Below are 22,978 nucleotides of genomic sequence, written 5' to 3' on the forward strand. Positions count from 1 at the left end.
CTCACTCTACTTGGGTCTTCAATCTTCTCTTCTGCAGCGTCTGCAGCTGGTCCAGAATGCAGCAGCACGTCTCTTGACCGGCACTAGAAAGTTTGACTCTATCACCCCTGTTCTGAAAAATGTACACTGGCTTCCTATCAAATATCGAATTGATTTTAAAATTCTATTGTTTACTTATAAAATTTTAAACAATATGGCACCTGACTACTTAGCTGATCTCCTCTGTCTGTACAGCCCTCAGAGAGCACTAAGATCATCGGGCCAACTGCTCTTGGTGCAACCTAGGTCTCGGCTGAAGACCAGAGGAGGCCGTGCCTTTGCCGTTGCTGCACCCAGGCTATGGAATACTCTCCCTCTTCATATTCGCGCGTCAGATTCCATTCAGTCTTTTAAATCACGTTTAAAAACGTATTTGTTTGATCTGGCATTTAAGGCGAATTAGGGTAATTTACATCTGGCTCTGTATTTAGATTATGTAATTATCTTATATTTTATATATTTGTAATTTATATTTTATTGTGATTTTATTTGTACTGCAATTTTACTGGAAAGCACTTTGGTGTACTTTGGTCTTAAAAATGTGCTATATAAATAAATTTTGATTGATTGATTGATTGAACTATAACCTGAAATTTGATTTTATGAGTTTGTTTCATGTGTTTCAAATGTAAAAACATATTTATGTCATATATAATTTCCCCCAGGGTTTAATGCCTTGAGCCACATAACCACCAATCAAAGGTTGGTGGTCCAATCCCTGGTTGCTCCAGTCTGCATACCAAAGTACCCTTGAATGTTACATAGAAAGTGTAGAAAAAAGTGCTTGTATAAATGGGTGAATAAAGCAGACCTTCCCAAAGTGTGGGGCCCGCCACCTCGGGGGGCGGGGGGGCGCAGAGCCATTGCAGGGGGGGCGCAGAGCCATTGCAGGGGGGGCGCAGGGGGTATGAAAAGGAAAAAAAAAAAAACAACAACAACACTTGGACACTGCCAGCACGGGGCTCCCACACAAACGCAAAGCAGGGGATGAAGCATCGCTGAATATGTTTCCAAACCAACTTCATTCTAAGACAAAGACTAGAAAATATGGTGAAGCAAATCTGCCCTTTGGTTTCACCTACACAGGTGCTAAGGGAGGTCTCCCTGCAGGATTGGTCTTCCCTGCGTCGGGAGCAGCGCTGGGCTCTTCAAATCACGGACAAATAGGATCCCACATCCTTGATTTTTAGTTCACAAACACTTGTTGTAATGACTAACTGCTCCTGACATGTTGGAGATGTTTGCTCTTTATACAGTAAAGTTACAGCAGGATACAAATAACATCAGGCTGATCCTGCCACGATTTGTTCCCCCTGTCTAAATCACGGACAAACAGGATCCCTCAGCTGTTTATGTTTTTACACCCATTTTGCACAGAGAGGCATTTTTTGAAAAATGTATTGACAGCAATGTTGAATATTATTACACAGGAAAAAACAACTACAGTAAAATAATCACAGCGTGACGCCTCTGCCTTTGTAAATGGAGGGACAGTAACTGCGTGTAAACCTGCAGACAGTCAGATTAACAGTATTTTGTCTCTATCTCCATTCTGCAATTCCTCTCATGTAAGCAATAACGTGCACACAGCTGACATGAAATAAAGCACATACCTTTAATGTTTCATGACGAACTCTCGTCCACAGGTAAACACAAAAAAGGAATTTTAAAAAATCTGTTTCCGGTGATTCGAAACGCCGTTTATGTGCGGACGAAACAGCTGCGTTTTCAAAAATACCCGTGTAGGTGCGGACGCAGCGTAAAAGAGTTTATTTTAACTACCTGTAATTTATTGCAGTTTACTTGCATTTGCTTAATTGTTTTCTAAATGTTTGAGGTGTGAAATAAACCGCAACAGAGTTTGAAAACAAAATATGGGCGTGTGTGGTTGGAGGGTGTGTTTGTGCGTGCGCGCGGGGGGTTGGGTGGGGGCGCAAACATTTTTTTGTAAAACAGGCGGCCTAGCAAAAAAAGTTTGGGAACCACTGTTATAAAGAATGCTTTGTGTTCTCAAGCAAAGCGTATAAGAACTTTAAAAACCTTTAAAAATTGGTCTATTTACCATTTGTGTAGTGATGGGAATCGAGAACCGGATCAGAACTGCTCAGTTCTAATCAAACCCTACATCTGTGCGTCACAGTTGTGCGGCTCCGACATGCTGGGATGACACGGTGGTGACTCTGTCGTCTCATACGCTCTGAAGTCTCTTCTCTTTGTAACCAAACCAAATCTCAACTTTGATTGGACGTCTTAGAAAATAGTCTTTTTAAAGTCTTTTCAATCAGTTGTTGATTATACAGGAACAGCCACAACGTTACCCAGCAATCATCATCACTGTTATTTTTACACAGCCAGAGAAATGTCAGCTTTTAACTGATTTAATTTAAGGCTGTAACAATTGGTCCATTAATCATGTGAGAGCAAAACCAGTAGGCCACAAATCAGTGGGTGATGTCACAGCATCCTTTTGTGTGAAATCTTTGGGCTGCACTCACACAGACCTGCAGGGAGTGATTTCACCGTCAACTGGGGCTGAGCAATTCATCCGATTTTTTTTATTTAATTACAAATTTGGTTTCCAGCTGTTACTAACACAATGCAACCTAGATAAAGAGTTTTGCATTAATAGTCAATCCAAAGCTCTCGTTTTGTCCTGTGATATAAATCAAGCGCATCACCTTTTTCCTTCCACTGATCTCGCTCACTGTTTAGTCCAGCTTGAGTCGAGACGATGGAGAGGGAACATTTGGTCAAAAACATCAACCAACAAAGATTTCCATCTGTGAACCTGTGGAAGAATCATTAATGGGTGGCTGCAGCTGCCCTCATCTCCGGATTGCCGCAAGTCTCTCACCTGATCCGCCTTCACTGACATGTGACAGAGGTGTGAGCTGATTGTGGCTTCATCCCTCCATCGCTCTCCCTGTGGCTTCTGTCCACTGCCACCTGGGCCTCCCACTCCCTCAAATGAACCCACAAAGATCCCACAGTGGAACCAGACGATGGTAGGGAGCCAGGGCTGGCGCTAACTCTGAGAACCCCGTGCAACCCACAAGCTCCAACTCTTTCAGGAAATCCTCACTTGTTAGCGCTCATGTTAAATAATGAAGCTCATATTCATGGTTATGATTTCTGCAGTCCTGCTGTCAGTGTCTGTTCACTTGCCGTTTGGCCAGCTCAGGACTGAAGCTGATAAAATGTCCTCTCCACAGCTGAACCTGAATTTGAAATCATAATTGCACATGAGAAACTGTCCTCTGTGCTTTTTGTACCAGCCTCGGTCTCCCCGTTTTCCTCTGTTCCTGCTCAGTCTCTCGCTTCTTTTCTCTCTTACTGTTAACCCCTCCCCTCCCGCTTTCTCCCCGGTCTGTTGTTGTGTGAAATGTAAAACAGACTGAGCTCGGCCTCCTGCGAGACAGACTCTAGAGTCGGCGCCGAGCAGCATGGCTGCGTCTTTCCAGCGCGCTCTGAGGCAGAAAAACAAACATCTCTCTGAGCGCTGAGACTCCGACACAAGCTGCTCACTCTCACTTTTATCAAGATTTAGTCTCGTGATGACGGCTCGAGTGACTGACAGCCGCTTCACTCAACAACGTGGCCTGAGCTCAGGAAAGAAAAATAAATCTCGCACGTAGAAAAAACTAAAATGAAAACTCGACTGCACAAAGGTGGAACGGACAGCTGGCTTATCTCAGGATAAAAACAGCCGCCTGGTTCTGTTGACAGCATCTCCTGAGCTCACTAAACACAAGTTACATCTAATTTTTAAAGCACAGATGATTATATCACTTTCAGAACAGAAATGTTAACTCACGTTTTCACTCAACTCAGGTTTTTCTCTGAATATGCAAATACCTGCAGCATCATCAGATTATCTGTGTGTGATACCTCTGGGTCTGACTTTTGTTAAATCAGCGTCCTCCTAATGAAGCTGATTAGCTCATTAGTTAGCATTAACAAACACATCTGCCGGTACACATTCTCTCACCTGCTTCATGACCTTCTCCAGGTTCACTCCTGCTCTTTTGTTCTCTCATGATTTTCATGGCCTTCAGACTTTATTATGAATAAATGATATGAATCTATTAGTTTTGCCTGTCTGATGTCACCCAGGCTGCCAGAACATCCAAAAAACACAACCAACCTGCAACTGCTTACAGTCTTAATACAACGTTCTACACAAATGATAACCTATAATCCACAATCTGCTATTGACGTGAGAAGTGTAGAAAGCCTATTTTTCAAATGTTGTTTTTTTAGCATTTCAGTCTGCTCATATTCCAAGAGTGCAGCTCTGCAGTCAGAGTCTGGGCTGAAAACAACAAAGCGGCTGAACCTGAGCATCAGCTGGCAATGGAATAAATCTGGCTACAACAGGTAACTTCCTCAGTCCTCAGACACTTAATAAAGTGCAGTTATCAGCTATTCTGGGTGCAGTTATACAAAAAAAATTATATGTGAAAAGATATTTTAAGGCAATGAGTTAATATTACAGAAACAGAGTCAGAGCCTGAAGTGGTCGTATTCTGCTCAGATCCAGCTGCATATCTTTATTCTGGGACTCTATTAGAGAAGTTTTGCATGATTCAGAATCCAAAATAATCCTCATTTATACAACAGTTAGCTTTGGTGCAATCCCTCAGGCTATGCCACATCTGAAACAAGCCCCTCCCACTTTAAGCCAACTCTCTTCTAATTGGCTGCCCCTCAGAAAGTTTGAACAGCAGGTGGTTGAGGTTTCAGTGCCTGCGGTGACAATGTTACTGGTGTCATACACATCCAAGAGTAGGGAAGAGCTAAACAAATCAAAGTGTTTAAAGGAGTCTGAGATTACTTGTATTTATTCTGACCTCATTATCTGAAAGTAACTGAGGCCATCATTAATAAGAACCTCCGCCACTGGAGCACGAGAGCCAACAGGAAGTAAGGAAAAGCAGAAACCGGCCATTTTAAGAGCAACAGACAGGAGTCAGTGACTGCAGCCTGATTTTCCCACAGGACACAGAAACAGCAGCTCCGGAGCCAGTCTCTCAACAAGAAAACACCCATTGACCGGTGTTTCCATGGCAGCAATGGGCGACACCGACTGAGCGGAGTTTCCATGGTAACAATCGGTGACACCCACTAACCAGCATTTCCATAGAAACACTCAGAGGCACCTGCTGACCAGCAGAAAAGAGGAAACCAGGAGTTGCACTTTGTGGTTTCCTGTTTGCTCAGAGGAGCGAGCAGAGGACGCGTTTTTAGGAGAGCATCAGACACTGAGGCTGCTTTGTTTCACCCAAAGAAACTGGCCTGTCGGAACAGGTGGTAGCGCTGCGAGGATAAGACCCACAGAGGTCTGCTCTGCACTGAGCTGCCTTCACACAACTGTGAAACCTTCCTCTAACTGTTGGACTTTTTCTGGAAGCCACTTTGACCCTCAGTTTCAGACAGAGACGTCCTGAGATGGAGGACATGTGAATCCTTTGTGACGCCTTTTTTTCTATAAGAATTAAAATTGGAAATATGATGATAAACAAAACACTAGAGGTAATCAGAGGGCTAAAAGCACAGGACCCTCACTGTCCTTCCTCCAGGTCCAGAGGATGGCTTCCGCCCAGCTTTTGCCAACAAAGGCCTCCCTCAGGGCTGTCTCAGACGAGGCGATGTGATCTCTGGTTCCATCTTTCCTTGCAATCATAGCTTCTAACCATTCTCCTTGGCAGACTCTACGAGGGGGGGACTTACAAACAGTAGTATGCACCTACAAAATGGATGGACTGATGGATGCATGGACAGCTATCCTTTTGGCCACTTTTGGTTTCACTGATTTTCTCTCATTCATTTTCATTTTAAAGAGATCCAGAGACTCGATGGACTCACCTTCAGGTGGAATAAGCCAAACCTAAAACACCAGCACAGACAAACTCACTATAACTGACTGAAAACATTTCTCACTCAGCTACAAACAACCAATAGGCTAACACTGCTTAGAGGCCTATGATACACTGGTTGTTTTAATTAGGTAATTGATAGGAAAACTAAGCATCTTAGTGAGGTGCTGAGTCACCAGAGCAGCGTTAGTGCTCCTCAGCATTGTTTCTCCAAGTCTTTGGTACCAAACTGGAGATAAAGATATTTATTTTGTACGTAAATGATAGTAATAGAGAACACGTTGGTTCAAAATCCTCACCCCTCTCAAGTGTCTAGAAACGTTCCTATGGACGGACGCTTTGTCTTCCTGAAACACTCAGATCAACAAATGCATCCAAGCCAGCAGGCTGTGCGTTTAAGGGTTAATAAAGATGAAAAACTGGGTGAAAAGAGATTGTGAATATCAAACTTTGAGATCCTGACTGAGCCCCGTCCAAATCAAAGCTAACGATTCTGTCAGATGAGAGAGGACGACCGGCTCTGTGCGGCTCTACGCATGTATAAAGTATGACTCAGCAGAAACACAGGCACTTGTTGCTTATTAACTACATGGCGCTGGTTCTAAAGACTTCACAATCGAACTGGAAGCATGTTTTTGGGATTATCTGCTCTGCTAGGCTGTAAAACATGATCAGTGAGGACGTTATTAAGAAATATCTGCCCTCATAACAACACTAACCTGTGTAATGTGCAGTCCAATTGTCTTTCACTCCAGATTTAGTTTTAATGCTGCAGAGCACAGCTGCACCACTGAGAGCTGATTTTATATTCCACTTTTATTAGCATTAGCATTTTTTTGTTTAGTATTCTGAGACTGGAGCTGCTAAAACTGCCGGCTTCAAGATAGAATATGAATAAATAAACTGATGTTAATACTTGAGCTTCTCAGAGATGACGATGAAGCATTTCTTATTCGAGTGTTGGTACCAACGTCATGTTTACTTCCTTATGTTAAGGTTCATCTGAGCCTTTTTTGCAGTTTGTGTCACTTTTATTTCTTATTTTAAAGTTTTCTGTCACTGATTTGAAATATTGGCACCAACACTGCTTGTCAAAATGCAACAAGCTCCTCCAACATTTTCTTTGTTGCCACAGTAATAAATAACATTTATTACATTTTACTCCTCAACAACACCAGCAACACTCATTCCATCTATTTCAGAAGATCAGAGCCTCGTATTAAAGATGTTTAAGCCGCGGTGACACCAACGGGTCATGTGATAAGTTGGGAGTGAGGACAGGTTGGATCCACAAAGCATCTCAAGATAGCAACGTTAGAGACTTTCTGCATTATGGAGGAGAATCTCACTGTGACACATTGGTCCGCTCCGCCGGCCGTGGGAAATGTCAGGTCCAGGTAAAGCACCAATCATCAAAGTGAATGTGATCAGTCCATGTAGACTGCCTGATAAAATCTCTTTACAGCAGAAATAAACATGTTTATGTCTTACTTCGAAAAATGTTCCAACTCTCAGCTGCTTCATTACATCTGTGTATAAAGGGATGGGTACTTTTACACTCCATTTGAGCACTTAAAGCACTTTCTTACGACAAGCCTCCTTCACTTATTCACAGACGATCATACAACCATGTTTTTGCCTAAGTTCACACATTCACACTGCGACATCAGGCTCTGTGGACAACTTTTCAGGATAAACTTCCACGCAGGCTAAAGGCGCCGGGGAACCTTCCAACGCTACCTTCTGAACCTTAGCCTCCTGGTGGGTGAATTCTTTAATAACTCAAATACTTGGATAATGATGAATTTTAAAGTTTGCATTACTAGGGGCGTGGCCTCTTAGACTGATGGATGGATTGCAACACAGACGACTGCAGTTGCTAGCTGTCTACTAATTGGAGTCACTGAATTGGATCTCTGGATCATGTTTGTGTTGTTGATGCCTTTTGCAGTTTTTCTAATGCAGTTATCTGACAAATGGTGGAGCTTTCTGTGCAGCTGGTTGTACTAACTCATCGTTGAAGAAATTGTGGTCGGTAGTCTTTTACCTATTGCTGATTAGCATGTGTAATTTAGCTAATTTAGCAACAACTCAAATTTCAGACATAAAGTCTTGAGGATACTTTTCATGTCTGTGACCCTGCTGAGGTTTGCTGGGGTCTAACTTATACCACCACATGGCGAACAAGGATCCGTGTAGACTGCCTATTTTCTTGACTGCGCAGACTCATCTGCAGATACTTTAATTAGAAAACATCAGCTACAAATAAACCTCAGACAGCGGACTTCAAAGAAGTATAACAAGAATAAGAATTCATCCCTTTGGTTGAGACTGAGGCTTAAAAGTTTGTTTATCCAATTGTAAATTAATCATACTGTTGTCATAAAAACAAGATTTTTAAAATGTTTAAATGACTCCCCAAATATACCTGAGCAACTCATCGGTTTAAAGCATACAATAAATACGTTTATGTCCATGTTAAATAAGAATCATAGCTACTAGTCACATTTTTCTAAATAAATGACCACAAATTGTTGTATTTGTGTTTTTCTATTATTTACTGCGTTGGCCCAAAAACTTACTGGACCAAGTGTTTTGAGTAGCATCACCTTTCTGACGAGTACCAACATTATCACTTTTTTCAGGACAACTAAACTCTGTTTTTAATGCTAAATACTGAAGGATAAAGTGTTGCTAGGTTGATTTCTTAATTTAAAGAGTTGAGTTCCAGAGTGATGTATGTGAAATACTCAGTTTAAATAAGTTGTAATGACCTCTGTTGTCTAATGATGTTAAGTGATGACATGTGCTGTGGTCTGTACTCAGTGTAATTAAGCACTCGTACTGTAGCTCTTTAAACAGCTCATGTCACACATGAAGCCTCGTGTCTGAGGTTGAACTGATTCATTGCAGCAGCAGCTGAACATTCAGGTGGTAAATTCAGTGTTTTGGGGCAGAATGAAACAGGTCAGCACATTATTGTCTAAACCTGCTGCACTGTACAGAACGCTCCCCGGAGCCAGAGTCCATTTAGTGGCGAGCTCCCCATGGTCTGCGTCCATTTACTGCCGCAACGTGCCCTTTTGAAGCCAGGCTCCATGTACTTGTGTTTACCCTGTAAATCCCAGGTCTGCTGAATGAAGTCTGGATGACGGGAGAATGATGCACTGACCCATGACGGTGAGTGCAGCGGACGGCAGGCTAACCCTTCAAAAAACCCAGTCAGACAAGCACCACAGAGAGCCAAATGATACACTAACAATGCACAAAAGCATCCGAGCAAAAGCGCACATTCAGTAGCTACAAAAACCATGTGTTATATCATCAAGACCCAAAAATAACCGGCAGGAAATTTGCTTTGCTGAATTTGACACTGAAGTCTTAAACATGTATTTGCTGCAAAATCCTGTCTTTAAAAATCATTTCAAACCTTCCAAAATAAAAAGTCTGGAAATAGAACTATGGCACAATTTGCTGCCTTGTAACTGCGGTCAAAGCAAAGCAGCGGGGCAGTTAAACTGACCCGAAATCTGTTTTCAGCCCTTAAAATTCAAATTCTATTTGTCCTTTGGTGAAGTTAAGAGGGCAAATCACCAAACACCAAATTTTAACATCGCTAAAATATACAGTGATGATGTAGAAGTCTCAGAAACTCATATAAACTCTTGACTTTAAAGTGTTAAATAGATTTAGCATGTGACCAAAAAATTTTGAACGTGTGGGACTAAAAAAGGTTATTTGATCTTATCTTAAAAATGCTAAAGTTACTGTAAAAACTCTTTTATACTCCTGGACTTTTTCCATTATTTTCTAACTCATCATTGGCTCTCTGATCAAGATCTCCAGTAATGTTCTTCATGTCTTTTTTGACACTTTCTCAGTTCCAGTGAATGAAGCCGGAGCAGCATCAGCTGCAGAGACTGTTTGTTTGGTTCCTGAAAGCGAGCCCTCGAATGCAGCGCACTCCACTGTCACAACAATCGCTCTATTACTTCATACATGTAGAACGTCTCCTGTCAGCCTGCAACTCCACACACCAACATTAAGAAGCGCTGAAACCTCGGAGAAGTTGAGACATTCTTCTCTCGGGATCTAATAATGCCGCAGCAGAAGCATCGGTGCTGCAGGACACCAGCGGCATGTCTGACGTCGTGGGAGGAATGTGATTCAGATGTTTGGAGCACTTTGTGGTAAGAGACCGTGCGGAGTAAGCCGATGATGAAACAGCTGCAGTGTTATTCAAATATGAGCTCTGCCAGTTGTTTGGGCATGTGTAACCTGACAGATAAACTACATTTTTACATCCACATACAGCCGAAAATAAGTACATCAAAGTCAGGGGACTGGAGCACACAGGTCATAAGTTATGAAGGTACATTTTACATTTTCATATAAACAAGCTTTCTGATTGTTGCAAATGTCTCCGAGTTCTGCAGATGGTTCTTATTTTTCTTGTAATTGTTTCCTTGATGAGTTCACGCTGATCACCACAGGCTGAGCTGGATGATGCTTTAATGACGGCTTCACTCATAAATGTTGAGCAAACTCTGAGCGAAGCCACTCCTTTCTGTCTGCTGTTATGAAATAATAAAAGTACTCCACAGTGAGCGCTGATAATTTCATTACAGAGAAAGGAAACATCAGACTGTTTGTAGAGTTAATAAACCGTGTTGTTGCTACATTTCAGCAAAGCAGAGTGACCTCCAAATCCACCGGACCAGTGGCAGCCAGTTCCATCCCAAAACTGTTGAGCAAAACTCAACTTTGATCTGATCCAACTGCACCAGTGTGAGGTAAACATCCTCTATGCCCCGCTGCGTTTTGGAATCTGGGATATGAGTGCACAAAGAAAAGGAAAAAAAAGCACAGCCGGAGATGCTTTGTTTCAAAGATTTATGCACCAGGTCCTCCTGCTTGCATTCATTCATATCAATTCAGATATCTAAAAGATGAGCATGGCACCTGAACCGCTTTGTAAAATGAAATTAAATCAAGTAGAAACGCTCCATGGAAACTAACTGCTGAAGCACAGGTGCACAAAATGCTGTTTATACCAGAATTAAAAAGCTCAGTTAAAAATGTGGTAAAATACCCCAAACACCAACAAAGAGTCACCCTCTGGCCCACCCCAGAGCGCCATCGGTCTATGAACTTACAGGCGTAGGTCATGGCGAAACTGCTGCTCGTGTCCACCATGTCCACCTGTGGCACCAGCTTGGGGATGTCCTGGTTTTGTGCCAGGGCGAAACGAAACACCTCGTACTCATGGGAGTCACCGGGGAAAAGGCCTCCTGTTGACAAACACACAGAGACACACAGAGGGTGTTCTTCAGTGTCCCAAAGCACAAAGGACAGGAAAGCCCCAGAGAGAGAAACGACCGCTCACCCACAAGCCCAAAAACACCGGTGTGCTTTACAGTAAGAGCTGACGCCGTTTGATTTAACATGAAATCAGATACAAGAGTGAAATCTTTATTGAGCTGTTCATAGTGATTGTGCTTTATAGGACCGCCCTGAAGAGCGCCCCCACTTTATGCTGTTCTTAGAGTATAAATGCAAACAGAGTTTATAAAAGCAGCTCTGTGTCACACTCAGTAAAACTTTAAATTAAACCTCAAAAAGTCAAAAGAAAAGGAAATCAAGGGTCAACGCATCGCCCTGCTTCCCTCTGCAGAAAAGCTAATGGTGTGTTCTGGATTATTGCAGGAAAAACGTCTCTCCGCAAAGCAAAAATTTTATAATAATGTCCATGACGTAACATTGTGCTAATTAGCTCGTGCTAGTTATTCATGTGGAGCTGTTTAGCACAATTAAAGCATGTTAGTCTTTCCCGTAAACGACGTTGATTAGCTGCGTATATACGAATGTGAATCGCATCATTGGGTGGAGGAGCCAGTTTCCGGTCACTTACTAACTTAAACTGCAAACAGAATTGTTAACGTATTTGTTTTAGTTTCAATTCAGGTTAGATTTTCTGTGCGCAGAGACGTGCCAGCAGTGCGCGATTGCGCACGCGCGTAGCTTAGAGGGTACATTGCCTGCAAGTCATCTGCACCTTTAGCAGGGAGCTAATGAAGCTCATGAGTCTACTGTTAAGCTAGCTTCTCTTACTCATATAGAAATGCCTTAAAAAAAAAAAAACCAATTGGAACTAAATGATGTAATTGTGGGGCTTCTCCTGTTTCGCCTTAAAGGACTGTTATTTAAAATATGTCTAACCACTTTTTTTCAGTGTGGAGCTTTAGTTACTCAACCATCTAAAGATTTTGTCTATAAAGTGGTCAATGTGGATGCCACTTCCTGCTGCTGATAGCCAGAAACAGCAGTCAGCAGCCGTGTCTCACTCCTGTCTGAACTTGGAACCTTTGTCCTGTTTAAGGCCAAAATTCCTCAGTTCCTATGAAGTGAAACATTTTCACGTGTTCAGCTCATATTAGTCTACTTAAGGCCGCTAATCAGGGTCAGGTTTCATTCTCTGTTGTCTGTAAATGAGGTTAAATGTGGCTCCTTGTCTTCATGCTGGGTGGAAATGAATAAACTCCCAGCTTCTCTCTCCTCCAGCTTGCTGTTCTTAATTTGATGTCCATATAGTCGTGATAGAGCAGCCATGCTAACAATAGCAAAGAAGATTTCTTCCAATTTATTTCGCTTTCATGTCCCCAATAAAAGAAAAGTGGAGCTGAACTGTGTGTTTTCGTACTTGCATGTAAGTGTATTCACACTCACTGCTCCTGAGCACCTCAAACTCCAACTTTACCCTAAAATAAGAAATGGGAGTAAAGTTAAGAAACTTTGAGATGCTTGATTGTGCTGCCCGTGAGCTGGCTGCTCACACAGAGTTTACCATTGTCACTAATAATGACGAGTGCCCGCTTTGCTGTAATTGCTGTTAAAAGCCTCTTTTCTCTGCTCTTACTGGAGCCATTTTACGGCACTCATACCCTCTCAGCATAATGGTTTCTAGGGTCACGTGGAAATTATCCAAACACTTAAACTCCGACTGACTGACCCTCTTCTGTTTTCTGTGCTGAAGGAGGAAGAGATGCTTTCATATGACTGCACAGCAGGGCGCTCCAACTTCCTCGATTCAAATGTTAATTTATGTTTTTCTTTCTTTTTGTGGTGAAGCTTTCACGACTCTTCTTCTCAGCAGGAAAGTAAAAATTGCTCTGTCCTCTCTGTCTCCACACAAACAGATCTTTGAATAAAGCAGTTTAATAAAAAGTTTCAGTTTCCAGCTTTTTTCGCAGTTATGGTTGATTTTCTGCTGCTGTTTGGTGACATTTAGGCACAAATTTTCTGCAGTTAAAGAAAAAGGAAGGAAACCATCTTTCTTCTGCATCGAGCTTCTCCTTCATCTTTATTTAGCCAGTCAGTGCAGAAATTAGCATCGCCATGGTTTCCTCAACAGAAACATATTGAGATTTTTACAGAGCTTCTTAGATCATCACATAAAAATAAATGTGGGGAAATAAAAGTTTATGATACGCACAAATTCAGTTCAGCATCTCCACAATTTGATGCCATTTTTATTATTGAGTAAGTGGGATTTCAGTCACCAGAGGGGGGCGATATGGAGCACAAAAAAAATTCACACTTTTCACACTCCTACTGTATATTAGTTTTTCCAACAAAGCACGGTGCGGGTCATCACTTTGTATTCACATTTGAAATTGTTGATCAGTTTGTTTCAGCCAAGGCCCCCTAAAATAGACATGAGCAGCTTCACTGTGGCCATCATTATGATTTTTATTCCAAACGTCCTGATAACTCACATCTGAGGTTCACACTCAGAGAGAAGGTGTTTTTTTCCCGATCATTGCAGTATAACACAAAGTCAGCTGAACTTCGCAGATATCAATGTGTCCAGACAGGAAGCACCCATTACACTGCAGAGACACCAACAGGACATTAATCCAGCTGCACGGTGTCTGTCTCACTGCAGGACGCCGGCCCCTTGTGGATTCTGGATCTGACAGTTCGGTCAGAGACGAGCACAGAAGCTCACTTTGTTCTTCCTCACACAGGAGCAAATAAGGCTCCGTCCAGTTCTGTTTTTAATGACCCATCACACTCCTGAGAATGTGCTGGTCGATATGGATGTGCCATCCTGGAGGAGATGAACCCGTGCCCAGATCCAGCCTGAATGAGCTGCAGGTACCGTCTCATTCCACCAGCAGTGACAAAGACATGAACGGAAAGAAAAAAAAAGAAAAAAAAAAAAAAAAAAAAAAGCAGCCAGGAGGGATGAGCAGAGCGCAGCAGTCTGTGGTCAGCACCTGCAAGACCATTCCCTTTATTTGGGGTTTGTCCAGCGCACCTGCTGCCACTTTCATCTGTAAAGCAGGTGAAACGGATTCACAGTTTATGCTTCCCAACTGGACACACTGTCTCTGAAGTTTGACTGTGTTATTCATTTAACCCAGTCGAGCATTTTGGAGACTTTTTCTTTGTGTCCTACCCAGTTACTGTTTTTTTTAAACTGGTAGTTATACAAGTCAGTATCATATTTAGTCATTATTACCTTAGGAGAACACGAAGATATTCAAACTTTACAATAACTTTTTAATACAAGACAGCTGTTATGATTCATCACCTTCCAACCGCCTCCATGTCTGTGTAACCAGGTCATAAATTACATAATGTTATAATTACACAAAATGTGTTCTAGACCCCAAACCCCTCCTATCATACCTGACTTTTAGGACCTTCAAGCCTGTAGTTATGTTCATTATCAGTTAGAGCCCCTTCTCCTTCTTTGGTGCAACCCTATAAATACGGGGTACCCCTTTGGCCCCTCCCCTTTTCCACAGTTCCCCTGTGGGAGAGGTTGGGGTCATTTCTTTCCCAACACTGTACAACACACATAATGTATATTTAGCCACCCTGATGTTTCTGATTGTGTTTTAGTTCAGTTATTGTCATCACTGTGCCCGTCTTTGGTAGATACTGTAAATGTGTAGTATGCGTGTGCCACATGTGTTATAGGCACAGTTAATGCTATCATGAATAGATCATTTTTGTTAGCTTGGAAGTTGTGGTGGGTTGAGCTAACCCTCTTCCTTACTGTTTACATTTGGTTGTAGGAGCTGGAGCGGGCAAGTTGGAGGTCTTTCTTTCTTTTACCTTTCAGTGTCAGACAACGCAGGAACACACCGGTTACAGCTGCTTGTCATATATTTTACATGACCTTCAAAAAAGATGGTTTCTCATGTACGCAACAGGAAACATGAGGAGACATTTTCACTTGTATGAATGCTCCAGTGCAGCTAACCCAGCTCAGCCAAAGCAAAGTTTCTGCCCAATGAACACACTGCACATTTAAATGCATAAAAACAGTGAAAAGATAATCATAAATAGGGATAAAAGTAACAATATCACATAACAGGAGTCATGACACCACAGGAAATATTTAAATCCCACATCAAGCACATCAGCCAGGAGGAACGCAAACACAAAATGGGACATTTTTGTGTTTACAGTTTCAAAATAAAAATCTCAGTACACACACACACACACACACACACACACACACACACACACACACACACACACACACACACACAAATATCATTTCTAGCCACACTACTAAGGCATCAGTTAATACACAAACAGTGCTTGAACTCAATGGAAGATTTCGTGAAGGGAAGAAAAGCTGTGAAAAAGTATTTAATAGGTCGCAAGTAAAGAGAAGCTCAGAGAATGTGACGGCACTTACCCCAGGCTCCTCTGTCAAAACTATGATATCCAGATGGACTACAAAATGAGCTCAATGAGTTTTGAGCAGTTTGTTGCAAAATTTTACTTCATTGTGAAGGTTGGAGTACTTCTTAAAGCGGGGTGGGCACCTCCAGGCCTCGAGGGCCAGTGTCCCTGCAGGTTTTAGATGTGTCCTTGAACCATCACAGCTGATTTAAATGGCTAAATTAGCTCCTGCAGTTCTCCAGAGGCCTGGTAACGAACTAATCATGTGATTCAGGTGTGTTGACCCAAGGTGAGATCTAAAACCTGCAGGACACCGGCCCTCGAGGCCTGGAGTCCGACACCCCTGTCTTAAAGGAACATACAACCTTTGCAGTTTCTCATTTTCCTTCCTGATCCAGTGGAACTCCAGCTCTCGTCTTTGTTTGGATTTCTATGACAGTGTCAGGGCTCTGTGTGCGGGCAGGCGGAGGTGAGGATCCAAATGCAGGACTCAGAGACTGAGTGCAACTCAAAAACCACAGCTTTATTGCTGGCAGAAAACAAAACAGAAACCGGGAAAACCCACAAACTGGACACACAGGCAAAATCTGATGGTACAACACGACACTGGCACAAAGAAACATGGGGCTTAAACACACTAAGGAGGTCATCAAGGAATTAGAGACAGCAGGGGAACACAGCCGGGAGGAATGAGACCTAACGAGACAGGGGGAGCGAAGCTAGAAACACTGACATCAGACATAACCCTTCAAAATAAAACAGGAAACAATTCACAAAGACAGACTAAACATGGACTTTACACAGAGGGAACACACGGGCAGAGAAGACAAAGCACAGAACTAAACCTAAACTAAACACGAGGGCATAAGAACAAAACTTAAGAACTAAACCCTAAACCAGAATAAACTGAAACGTAGACTTATAATAATAATCAAAGCAGGATAACTAAAGAATCAGACATAAATCATAATACAGAAGAATACCAGAAACATAAGAAACTGAAAATGCTGGGTCAACATGACAGACAGAAGTCAAATTCCCTCCATTCGTCACTTATCACTGAAGCATGTTCAGTCACATGACTTAACTGGACTTTTTTCAGTCAACTGGGGTCACAATATGTTTGCCCATGAATACAATAATAATAGAATAAATTAATTTCTTCATTTCTGCATCTGTGTACTCCATGTCTCCATCTTTAAACTTTATATAACTTGAAGTCTCCTTTGCAAAACCTGAATGAGGCACTATGCTCGGATAAAGGTTTTGTTAATGATAGAGTTTGTTGTGTATATTTGACCTAGAATAAAATCTGCAATCCCTAGACAGTTTGTGAAATTTTATTAGAATCATTTATGATTTATTCATCAGAGAAATGAGGGCTGGAAGCAATCCATCTGCTGTGACTGAAGCTATAAAGACGTGCAGGAGTGCCGAGGCGCTCTGGTTGGGCGTGCAGGGTCACGCTGCAGGAGGGATTTTATTCCAGTAAAATGAAGGTTAGTTCAACTTGATGCCAAATGAGCATCCCACCTGAGTGGAAGCCACAGCGGGAATCTGGACCAGCGGCCTGATGAATCACATTTAAACTTCATTTTGGCAGCGTAACACGCGCTACAGCCCACAGCTGCCTCATCCACACATCGCTGAGTGTGAGCCGACCAGTCGAGGCTCGACATGGGAATAGACGAGGAGGCAGAGGAGTCCCCGCTTCATAAACTCCCGCTGAACGTCTGTTTACTGACATCAGGACTGAGGGCAGAAAACAATACTGAGCCCCTGCTTTACTTGAGCTCGCTGCATGAAAATGGTAGCATAGAAATGTAAGTTACATAACTAAAGTCCTGAGGACGCAGAATATTCACTCTTGTACGACTTTGTTATAACCGCATGTTGGTATTTTTTCCTTTTTCTGGAGCTTTATGCATCACTAATATCAGATGTTAACAGTTTTAATCACTGGGCACTTTTGCAGGTTATATATTCTCACGTCATCCTTTAAAAGACTTACGTTCATCACCCTAGGGACCGTTTTCTGCCACGCCCGAAAAAGTGCTATAAAAAATTTATATATTAATATTTTATTCCACTTTAAATTAGCCAATCTTTTAGACCTACTTCTCCTTGAAATATTCATGTCAAGTTTTAATTACATTTCGCGGATTTTAACCCTTTATATCCCGGTTTCGTCACATGAGCGCACTGCTTTTTTTGCCCCAAAAACATAAAACATAAAACATAAAATATTTTCCAAAAAAAACATTTGAAGTAATATTTTATTGTTATTATAATTAGGCCTTTAGATGGACAAAAGATTGGCACGAACATTAATTTCGATCCGGTTTCAATTTTTTTTCCAGAAGCCAAAAATGTCCCCAGGCGGCGCTGCTGCTCCTGCTCCCCCGGGGAGGAGTGCCTCTGCCGCGGGTGTGTTTCGCGCAGCGCCGGAGCATATGGTTCGGTTCCCGTGTCTGCAGCACACACTTCCGCTACCACGTGAAAACAAATACGTCATTTCCTGTTGATTAAAAATAAATAAATAAATCAAACGAACCTAAGGGTAGAAAATGGTCCGGAACGAGCAGCGGGCCAAGCTGCTGCTGTACGCGGGAAATTAGTCTGCCTTTTCCGGGTATCTGTCTCGAGCAGGCCGCTGGAGAACAAGTGTATGTTCCAGCAGGCGTCACATGTGGAGCAAGGGCGCCACCCGGTGGACAAATAAAAAAATTACAACTCTAAGGCCAGTACTGCAAGCGGAAGCGGAAACATAACCGATCACGATCGATTTGACCGTAATTTTTTTGCCGTGAAAAATAGCGTTTATAATGGGTTTCAATGGGGCACAAAACGGTCCCTAGGGTGTTGAGTGTGAGTATTTTTGCTGCTAAGCCGTGTTAGGCTGATGTAAGAAAATCAGACTGAAAATTTGAAGATTTTACAAAAACGAAACCGGCTGGCAAGTTTGGCTATGCTACACCCAACACAGCGGAAATGGCGTTCATACGAATGAAAAAAGTGGCACAAAAAGAGCCCAGTATGACGTGAGGGTTAATTTGATCAATAACTTGAATGAATCACTGATTAAAATAACTCTAGTAATTCCATTTGAAGCAGCTGCAGCCTTGCTAACAGGATAGCGCATTTAACCACCAAGCCTGAAGCTTCCTCCACACTCTGCATCACCTGAGTCCTTGGATCCAGTTGTGATATTATTTGAGAACATCAGGATGATCTCTCCCAGATTTTCTTGTTCAAGCTAAATATGTATCTGAGAAGCAGCAAGAGCCAGTGTCCAACTCTGTGCTCCCACAGCAAGAAATCCTGCAAAACCTCCTCAATCCAAATCTGAACCCAACACATCTAATAAAAGTGGGGATTCTGATTAAAAGGCACTAACCCTAACCTCTACTTTTACTTAGTAAAGCTGGATTTTTACTCCCCCAGGGGATGAATAGGTATATACTAAAGTATGACCACTTTTACTTGCATTGCATTGCTTCCATCACTGGGCTTGCAGTTTAGCCCCTTATAAGAAATGAATCAGTGACCCCTGTTTAATCTTATTTGGTATGCATTATTTAAACATCTGAACGTCTGTAAGCTGCTTTGCATCCCATTTAATTAGTCTCAACTTTGCTGTCACTGACCTGGGGTCTGCTCTGTAGTGGTCCCGACTGAATTAGCGTTAGAGCTCTATATGTAGAGTCTCATAGTGCAAGATGTTGAGTAATGGCAGGGTTGACTCCATCTGTCCCTAAATGAAAGTGACTTTGAGCAAGAGAACCACACCATCTATGTGAGCCTACATGAGAGGCACAGAGTGTTTTACAACCAGCTAAATAATAACAGTTGAACCATTAGGACACAAATCATAAGCTCTTTTCTCAGTTTTTAATATTATATAATGATGGAAAAAAGGTACATTTAAAAGGAGAATAAATCATCAATAACTCCATCTAGTGATATAACAGCAAAGCACAAGTATTTAGACTTGACAGTAAAACTGTAAAGTGACCCGAGCAGACTGCGGTTTAACACAGAGCTGAAGGAAATCACTAAAGCCTCAGGAAATACTTCAGATTAATGAAAAGATACAGTTAAATTTAGAAATATGATAAAAATATGATAAAGTCATTCCAAAGAAAGATTGCAGGCTCCTCTCTGACAGTCCCATCGGCCGGGATGTCTCAGAGGAAATTATAAGAACCATCAAACAGGCAAAGTCAGGATTATCATAACACACCATCGTACAATAAAAACACAGTTAATACGCTAATGTGTGGCATTAGAGCTGCAATCATTAAATGATCAGTCCTCTGAGAGAAAATGAATCCACCCGCTCCGCAAACGGACATCTTCACGCATCTCAGCAACAAGCAGACTAAACAGCTGATCAGGTTCAGAGGTGACTGGCTCATAAATTAATAGCTCAATATGGAAAATCCTGTTGTGTACATGTAGCCTCGGGGCTAGCTGAGGGGATTAGAGTCTGGGACTTACTACTGGGATGTCCTGATCATGTTTATTGACATGAGAAATGGTAGCCCTATATGGCTCTGTTCATGGAGTTAATTCTTCTAATCCCTATGGATTAATATAATAACCATACTTCTCTTTAAAAAACACTTTGCGTTCTTAAGTGATGTTAGCCATGCTGTGGCCTGTCTCTCTCTCCGGCTCCTGAATTCCAGCCCATGTCTTTATCGCTCTCTCCCTCTAAAGTTCTGATTCTCTTATTTCAATTGTAAATTTAAATTTAGGAATTTGTCCATAAAAACAGACAATGTTCTTTCATGATTCTGTCCATGGTGCTGAATATTACCGTCTGACTTTCTGACCCCATAAATGCTGATTCTGAAATGTGTATGGCAGAAACCATATGAATCATAAAGCACATTAAGCTACTGTGACTCTGTCCTTTGTCCTAAAATAAGCCTGTAATAAGCTCTGTCTGTGTCTCTGTGACCCCCCCAGTCATGGCAACGTTTTAACTATATTTAATTTAAGGCCATAAAAACAATCAGTCACACCCGCCGTGACTCTGGTGCTCATGCTGGTCCACTATTGTTCGTATGTAGTAGTTCTGTCCGTGGTGCTGAAGCCGGTATCCCCGTTTTCCCTCAATGATTCTCATATTTAACGATTTTTGAGCCATGTTTGAATCAACTCAGTTGTTGGTTGTTGAGTCTGTGACTCTGTCCGCGGTGCTGATCTCCATAATCTTCCCGCCGCTGAGAATCACCGTGAACAACCTCCGCCTCGCGTCACAGTGGTAAAGATGCCCTGCGTTTTGCAGCGATATTAAAGTGCTGCAGACACAAAAAGCGCCTGTCCTCGCGTGGAAATATAAACCCTAACTTAGTGTAAGTAAGGGAGTCCCGATCACAGAAGCACATCGACACAAAGTCACAGCAGGAACGTTCGAGACAGTCTGGAGGAGCGCAAGCACTCGGGTCCAGGCGTCCACGCGTGAATCATGATATGAATGATCTGAATATGTGGGGGTCGGGCTGGTCAGACCCGGGTTCTCGGGGCTCACTCACCTATGTTGATGTTAGTTGGGAAACTTGTGCCGCTGCAGAGCCCGAGCAGCAGCGGGAGCAGCGCTGAGGGCAGCGGGCAGCTCTGCGGCCGCATGGTTCCTCCTGCAGTCCCGGAGGAGCCGCCGTAATCCCATTCACAGCTGACCGGAGAGACGCTCCGCAGCCCGCGAGCACACTCACGTCCACCGGTAGCGCTCCTCTGTGTGTGTGTGTGTCTCGGAGTCCTTCCCTCTTTTCTAACATCCACACTCGGAGCGCAGAGCCGTGCTGCCGCTGAGACTGTACCTCTCTCACCCCCTCCACTCTCTCACCCTCTCTCTCTTTCTGCTGCGCACATCAGTCAAGTGTAGTTACACCAAAATCAGTGCGTGACATTACTGTGAAACACATTTGGCCACACGACAAAAAGAGTTCAGCAGGTCAGATTTCTGTTAGTGAAGGATCGCCCGCTTCTCCCGCTGGTCACTGAGATTCACACATGTGCTAACTGTTTACACCTTTCACCGTCACGGGATCTGGTCAGTTTACAGACTTCAGTCTTTTCCTTCTAAACCTTCCCATCCGGTGCGAGCAGGCTTCTGAGCTGCGCGGGGAAACCCGGTTGGATTTCAAGTCCCACGCCTTAACCACTCGGCCATCACTGAGGCAGCGCCTCTAACTGTCCTCCTAAATCAGTGGTTATGGGTTCGAGACCCATCCTAGGAGTATATCAGCGTGACCGGAGCAGTGGCTGTTTGGTGGAACAAAGAAAGGCAACTGCAGCCCTGAGAACTTTTTTTTTCTTGGACTGACCTTCACAGAAAAGCCTGGTGGTGACTTAGAACCACGAAAAGTTTAGAGCAAAGAGCAAAAACCTGCAGTTCCTCGAACGTCCACTTGAGGCTCCAACAGTGGAAATAACACATTTATATCTTTCTCCAAAACCAGTTTTGGTTTTTGCTGCTAATTTAACATGGCTGCTGCTAGTTCACAACACACCCGTATGTTCTCCTAACACACCTGCTGACATTGTTCACAATCTTGCAGCCCTGCTGTTCTCTCATGTGTGTGTTTGTGTGCGTGTGTGTGAGAGAGAGTTAACCTCACTCTTCAGCCTCACACAGCTGGAAGTAACGAGCTCACCTGAGGGCTCAGCTGATGCCTGAACTCACATCAGCATTGGAGAGGAACTGAAACAGAACCGTGGACCCAACTCACCAGAAATCTTCTTCCACCACGTTCTCTAATGTCATGAACTTTTGTTCAGAGTCCAACCAGAACGACTAGTTCTGACACAAAGCTGTATTATTAGCTGTATCGTTACATGAAATCATAATTTTATCTCATCTTATCTAATGTGACCACAAACCCAAACTCAAATGGGTTTGCAGATGTCAACCTGTTGCTAAAACAGAATGCAGACAGAAGACAAACCAATATCTTCTTTCAGCCAATCAGAGCTTTGCTCAGTCCCCAGGCTTTTAGCTTCAATCACAAGAACTGGGCTTATCCTGGGGCAGAGAAGGCAAAACGAAAACATTAAAAACTGTTCCTGTTCATTGTAACAAAGCACCAGCACAGTGTACATGTATGACCATGAGAACAGAGAATATGCGTGATTACAATCCTCATAAATCACTGAGCAAAATGAATAATGATGCTACAGGAACAACAGTAAGATGGGGATATCAGTCCATTCACTGGAGCTGCTGTGGCCTCCAACTGCAGCCACCAGCACATCGCCTTTCACCAACATACAGAGACAAAAGAAGAAACCACAAACTCTCTGTGTCTCCTACACAGGATTATTTATTTGCTTCCCTTCAGACAGGATTT

At 42.7% G+C, this 22,978-nt stretch overlaps 1 protein-coding gene across 4 annotated transcripts in view; it reads right to left on the bottom strand.

The window, feature by feature from the left end:
* LOC309715202 (glutamate receptor 1-like) overlaps window positions 1–21,473 on the bottom strand; it is a 113,962-nt gene extending 92,489 nt beyond the window's left edge. For all 4 annotated transcript variants that reach the window (XM_082548110.1, XM_082548109.1, XM_082548111.1 and 1 more), the window contains exons 1-2: window positions 21,164–21,473; window positions 11,072–11,206 (exon numbers count right to left, since the gene is read on the bottom strand). In XM_082548110.1, the coding sequence (XP_082404236.1) occupies window positions 11,072–11,206; window positions 21,164–21,257 (229 nt within the window). In that variant the 5' untranslated portion in view covers window positions 21,258–21,473. The remainder of the gene's footprint in view (window positions 1–11,071; window positions 11,207–21,163) is intronic.
* Between the last annotated feature and the right edge of the window lie 1,505 nt (window positions 21,474–22,978).

Source organism: Aulonocara stuartgranti, assembly GCF_965226115.1.
Source record: "Aulonocara stuartgranti genome assembly, chromosome: 10".
NCBI classification, from domain to species: Eukaryota; Metazoa; Chordata; class Actinopteri; order Cichliformes; family Cichlidae; genus Aulonocara; species Aulonocara stuartgranti.